Raw genomic sequence first — 6,585 nt, forward strand, 5'->3', positions numbered from 1 at the left:
GGCCGCGGACATGGCCACCGAGCTGGAGCCGCCCGCGGCGGGCGCAGGGCCGGGCGCGGCGCCGCTGGAAGCGGAGGAGGACGAAGAGCACTGGCTCTACGGGGGTAGGTGCGGGCTCGGCGCACGCGCAGTCGCGTCCCCTGGCGGCGGCGCTGGCGCGGGCCGTGTACACGCGGGGCTGTCTCGGGGCAGCCGAGCCGCCCCAGCGCCCCCCGGCCCGGCCTGACCCCGGGCTGTCGGTCTCCGTGAGGGGTGAGGCCGGCGGTGTCTCCTGGTCCTTGTCCGAGGTGTGCACAGCCTTCCCGGGGCACAGGGGCAGACGGGTATGGGCAAACCACACTGGCGCCCAGGACCAGGACAAAAAGGGGAGCCCAGAAATGGCTGTTGTTGATTATTACTAATGTCTGGCGAAGGAGGACCTGATACTAAAAGCTCGCCCAGGGCCACTAGGATTTCTAAGTCGGACGGGATGTATTGGATCGTCGAGTCTGACCCCTGCCCTGGGCAGGAAAGAGCACCCGGGTCAAGTGACCCTAGCCAGCCAGGTGCTTGTCTAATCTCATCTTGAACACATCGGAGGTGGGGAAAAGCACCGCCTCCCTTGGAAGCCTGTTCCAGACTTTAGCAACCTTCGCCATAAAAAAAGTTCTTCCCAAAGTGCAGTCTAAATCTGCTGTCCATCAGTTTATGGCCGTTGTTTCTAATAACCCCAAGGGGTGCTCTAGTAAACAGAGTGTCCTCTATTCCCTGCTGTCCCCCCCACCCGATGAGTTTGTAGATGGCCACAAGATCACATCTCAGCCTTCTCTTGCAGAGGCTGAAGAGATTCAGTTGCCTCAGTCTGTCTTCACCTGCAGGCCCTCAACCATACAAATATAGCCCTTCTCTGAACCTTTTCCAGGTTATCTACATCCCTCTTGAAGTGCAGCGCCCAAAACTGAATGCAGTACTCCATCTGCAGCCTCACCAATACTGCATAGAGGGGAAGTATCACCTCCCTGGACCTGTTCATGGTGCACCTGCTAGTGCAAGACAGAGTGTGGTTAGCCTTACTTATTGCCATATCACATTGGCAACTCATGTTCATTTTTGTGTCGACTATGACTCTGAGATCCCTTTCCACTGCTGTGCTGCTTGGAATGGTACTTCCCAGTCAATAGGTGTATTGGTGATTCTTGCTCCCCAGGTGTGCAGGTGCAATGCTGCCCAGAGTCCCCAGCCACACGTGGAGGCCCTCGTCTGTGCAGGACATGGGAATGGCTGCCGGGTGCCATGGGTGGAGCGATGGGTGCGTCTTCATGAGTCTTGGGGGCCTTGGCTGTCGGAGCCCTGCAGGTCCTTGACCAAGGGGCTGTGGCTCCCTGGGGTGCCGTGAAATCCTTCCCAGGTTATTGTGGTGAGGTGTGCAAGCACAATTTGCAAGGCGTGTCCAGAGACTTGATGGCAGCTCGAGAGGTGGCTTGGTAGCAGCTTTCCGCTACGTCAGGAGCATACATCAAGGGGTCAGTGAACAGCTGTTCACCTGGGCACCCAAGAGGAAAACCGGGAGTAATGGTCATAAATTCCTGGAACATTAGGAAAAACTTCTTCGCAGTCAGGATGTCCAGACAGTGGAATAAGCTCCCTCCAGAGGTGGTGCAATCACCTACCCTGGAAATCTTCAAGAGGAGACTGGATGCTCACCTCCCTAGGGTCACTTCACCCCAGTTGTCTTTCCTGCCTGGTGCACAAGGCTAGACCCAATGATTCCCCCCCAAAGTCTCTTCCAGCCTCACAATCCTATGAATCCAAACAGGAACCCATTGTGTCACAAACATGGGGATCTGCTCTGCTGTCTCGCGTGGTTGGCCATGGGAGGTGATGGTGCCTCTTTCTCACAATGTCCCTTCCAGCCCTAAACGTCTGTGGATCTGTGTATGCTCCTCGCTGGCTAGTTCTCACCGGGGCTACTGTATGCAGTGCTGGGCTCCACGTTTTAAAAAGGACGTGGAGAAGTGAGAGAGGGTTCAGAGGCAGGTGACAAAGATGATAAAAGGCAAGTCTCAGGGGGAGAGGCTGAAGGAGCTAGGTGTGTTCGGCTTGTGGAAAAGGTGCGTGAGAGGAGACATGATACCAGTCTTCAAATACGTGAAGGGATCCCATGAAGAAGAGGGGAAAGCACCTTTTTCTCTCTTGCTGGAGAGAGGATGATGCAGACAAATGGTTGGAAGTTGCAGCAGAGTAAGTTTAGATTGGATGTCCTGAAAAATGACACTGTTAGAGTAGCGAGGCAGTGGAATAGGCTGCTAACAGGTAGACAGGTCTTCAAGAAGAGATTGGACAGCCACTGGTCAGGGATGAAGTAGGCGTAGCTATGCCTGTCTTTGACTAGAAGTATTTCCCGTGCTTCTGGGCCTTTCTTCCTCTTTACACGTGTGAGGTGTGTTTAAACCTTCCCCAGAGGCATTGGGTATTCATTACAGCCAAGGCTTGGGACTTTGACTCAGGTGTGCCCGTGCTCCTGCTGGGACTGAAGGTGGAGATTCCTGGCAAGAGGGTCTTGCCCCTCTGCTCAGGGTCTGACCAGTCACCCTACCTGAGGACAGGAAGGAATTCTACCCCATGGTCAGATTGGTATGGTTGGGGGTGGACGGTTGTCTTCCTCTGTAGTGGGGGGCATGGCCCTCTGCCCAGGATCTCTTGAGCATATATTGACAACCTTTCATAGCCAGTGAATGCCTTGCTTCTGTCTGCTTTACCTGTGGCAGGTTGGGGTGTCGGGTCTGTGTTGCGTCAGGATTGGTAATAGTCTTACATACAGTTTAGATTGTGGGTGGGCAAAACACAGGCCAAATCCCACTGGCCTTATCTGGCCTGCAGCACCCCACAATGAATTGCACTTCATACAGCCCTTCTGCCCACCAGGGTGGGAGCAAGGTGCCCATGTGTACAACCCTTTAACATACCCTGTTGGGCCTTGCTCCCACCCTCTTGGGTGGAAGGGCTCTGCCTAGCCAGCAGCTTCTGGGTGAGGCTTCTGCTGCAACCAGAACCTGCTTGCTCTGGGCAGCAGGTAGGGAAGTAATGGGGCTGGTGGGGGAGGTAGAGTTGCAGCTGGATGGAAGCAGGAACGCAACACGGAGCCTGCGCCCAGAGGGGCAGTGGAAGTGCGGAGCTCACTGGGCAGGGTGTGGGTGAGGGTGGGGGGTATAGGGCCAACTCCCCCCCCCCATGGTGTGCAGTCCCAGCTGCCAGCAGCAGCAGGTGGGGAGGTCAGGGCACTTGTGCAGACGCCCAGTGGGGCATGGCTCCGGCCATCACTGTGCAAGGGGAGGGAACGTAGCCTGCCTGGCTACCTCTATTGCTGAGGCTCTGCGCCACATGCCTGCACTTCCCCACTTGCAGTGGGGGAAGCCCTGTGCTGGAGCCTGCTGCCTCCCCTGCTCCCTGCTGTGCAGGTCCCAGCACTCTGCTGGGAGTGGAGGGAGTCCCACCCCTGCTTCCACAGAGTCCAGCATGGGTCTTCACTGTTGTAAATGTGGAGCTGCAGGTGTGGGGCACAGAGCCCCTGTGATCGAGGCAGTTGGGCAGGCTGTGTGGGGGTGCACTCCTTGTCCCTCCCTAGTGCAATGCTGATCGCCTTGATCGCAGGGGCTCCATGCCCCCCACCTGCAGCTCCACACTCGGAGTGGGGAAGCCCCGTGCTGGACTCTGCAGGGGAGGGAGTGCAGTGCTGGCCGGAGCCACGCCACACTGGGTGGCTGTGGCAGGGACAAGTGCCCTGACCTCCCCACCTGCTGCTGCTGGCAGCTGGGGCTGCACACCAAGCAGGGGTGGGGGGAGCAACTGTCAACTGGTGGGGCTAGCTATGTGGCCCCCGAAAACTTGTTAAGCAGCCACCCCTGGTTTAGATGATGGTTTGGATGGGAATGATTCTGCCTCAAGCAAAGGAGGGGGTTGGAGTAAGTGAGCTCTAGAGGTCCCTCCCAGCCCTATTTCCCTAGGATTCTGGTAGTTCTTTGCAACAGGAGAATTGCTCTGTCTTCTATATTTGGGGGGAAAAAAAGAATAAACTAAGAGCTGGCATTTTCCAAGGGGGTCCTTGAGTCTAGACAGGGGTGCCTCGAGTCTGAAAATGGTGAGAACCACTGCCTTGAATATTTGTTCCATGAGCCCTTAGGCATTTGTTTCTTTGTTCTCATTGGTATGTTTTCTGGTACCTTGAAATTTCCTCCTCCTCTGCCATGTTTTAACATATAGGTAAAGACTGTTTATGGAGAGGAAATAAACATTCCTGACTCCTGTTCCATCCTTTGTCCTGGCACAGGGGTTGTTAACCAGGGGTGCATGTACCTTTGGGGTACTTGGATCAGTCCTAGGGGGTACATGCAGGTGGGCGGGGACAGAGCACCACCACCTCCCAGGAGCAGGCCCCAGGGCAGGGTGAGGGCAGTGGTGCCCTGTGGGGCAGGGAAGCTTGCATGCAGTGGCCATCACCACCACATACCAGCCTGGTGAACTTCCCCAGCCCTGCTCCTAGGAAGTGACAGTGATCCATCCCTGCCCACCTGTGTACCCACCTCCCTGCTCAGCATCCAGCCATGCACACACCCCTCGTTGTCCCGTTTCCCCACCCCCCCCCGCTCAGTGTTTGGCCACTCAGGGTACTTAAACTAAAGATGGTTGAAAACCCCAATCCTAGCATTTGAAGGCCTTTCCTGAATTAGTGATGCATATTTTCACTTCTGCTTGCTCTGTTTAATCTTGTGCTTTGTTTGGGAACAAAAGTGTTATGGCATTTGGGTTATCGCTTCCCTTCATCAGGTAGTCTGGATCACACAGCTTTTTGGGAAAAATCTTTTGTCGTCTTATTTCTGTTTTAGTTTTAACATGTGGTGTTTGTTCTATTTGCAGATGACACCACTGGTAAGCAAGAAGATGGACCAATTGCTGGGTAAGTCCAAAAACTACTCATTCATGATGATTAGACTTCTCCAACAGCAGTTTCTGTCTCAGACTGAAGGGTAATACCCAGGTTAAAATGTCAGCAACATCAACTCCATTGTTTTGTGTTGGAACTAATTGAGTTGTATGGAGTCTATTGTTTGAGCATCTTTATGGTTGTGACCTTTACATACAAGCTCTGTAGAGATGCTAAGGATCCAGCGTCCTTTCAGGAATAGAGCACTGTCTCAGTATCCTAAGATAGAATTTTACTTTCTCTACTACCCTGTGCCAGCTATCCCTCCCTGTAAAAATTTCCGCATGCGAATGGGGTGGGAGAAGGGGAGGAGGTGTGTAAGCTGCACAACTGTCCTTAGCTGGATGGGTACTCATCACCTTGGAAAACTAAGCAGTGTTTTGCACAGCTTTGAAATGACATGAGATGATATTTTTCACTTTGTTTGCACATACACACACAAAATAAAATTCTCATTCAGTAGATGCGAACACACAAACCTTTTAGATGGTGTACTTGCCTAGTAGCAAGGGACATCCTTTGGGTTTTTTTAATATAAGTTTACCACTGACCTAATTACATAAAACTAGCACTCTTGTCTCTTTTTAACTATGACTATTAACATTGCACAAACAGAATAGTAAGCAATTTGCAGACAAATGCTTGGTGATTATGAAGTAGCAAATCCTGTATCTTTCAGTCTTTTAATGTTTGCAAGTCACTTTAAAGCCCTCAAAGGCTAAGTATTATTAGCTGCTTGCTCTTATTTTTAAGTCCCTCATTTTGGGTCCCAGTTCCTCATATAGAATCTGTGTAGGTTGTGAGATGCCATATGTCAACAAGATGATTGATTGTTTGCTAGTCTGTTATCTATGGGAATTCCAGTGAGACATTCCCTTTGCCTACAGCTGACTTCCCTAATGATACTATACAAAGGTAATACAGAGTGCAGTATCTCTTGTCATTTCTGCAGTACACAGGGTTTTATTGATTTTTAAGCACTACTCTACAGAAGAGAGTTTTATCAGTAGCACAAAGGATTTACATTGGTATTCAGGGGAATGGAAATTAAATGGCCAGCACTTTATTAAGTGTATATAGATGCTAGTGGCCCCATCAAAGTGCAGTTTATCTACTCTGTAGCAGTGAAGTTATAGAGACAGATGATTGCTTTATGTGGATGTGTATTTCAACTTACATTCACACATTTTTAATACGCATCCACAGATCCTTCGTGTGATATGAAGCTGAAGGTAATACTTGTTGCTGTTTCTCACTTCAGTAATCTTGGTGACTAAGACGATTCTGGGGTTGGGGTCAATGTTGTGAATTACTCTGATTTGCTGAACAGCATAGGAAAGGTCATAGGGAGCCATCTGTGGCAATTTCCTCTAGTGGTTCTTCTTTCTCTCCATATAATGACCTGATGTCCATGACCTTGGAGTTGGATCTTCTTTTGGATGCCTGTTACGCTAATTTTTATAACTGAAGTGCTTTTGCTGCAGCATTAGGAATTTGGCCAGACTGGGCTCTGTGCTTTGTCGGCCAGCTCTTGAAATAAATGTCTGTCTGTCTGTCTGTCTGTCTGTCTGTCTGTCTGTCTGTCTGTCTGTCTGTCTGTCTGTCTGTCTGTCTGTCTGTCTGTC

General features: G+C 51.4%; 1 protein-coding gene across 2 annotated transcripts in view; it reads left to right on the forward strand.

Moving 5' to 3' along the window:
• Window positions 1-6: 6 nt before the first annotated feature.
• The window catches only part of LOC109313683 (pre-mRNA 3'-end-processing factor FIP1-like), a 40,961-nt gene continuing 34,382 nt past the window's right edge, over window positions 7-6,585 (forward strand). For both annotated transcript variants that reach the window (XM_019540360.1, XM_019540361.1), the window contains exons 1-2: window positions 7-104; window positions 4,894-4,933. In XM_019540360.1, coding sequence (XP_019395905.1) covers window positions 11-104; window positions 4,894-4,933 — 134 coding nt within the window. In that variant the 5' untranslated portion in view covers window positions 7-10. The remainder of the gene's footprint in view (window positions 105-4,893; window positions 4,934-6,585) is intronic.

Source organism: Crocodylus porosus, unplaced genomic scaffold (genome assembly GCF_001723895.1).
Source record: "Crocodylus porosus isolate Cpor-Errol unplaced genomic scaffold, CroPor_comp1, whole genome shotgun sequence".
Taxonomy (NCBI): domain Eukaryota; kingdom Metazoa; phylum Chordata; order Crocodylia; family Crocodylidae; genus Crocodylus; species Crocodylus porosus.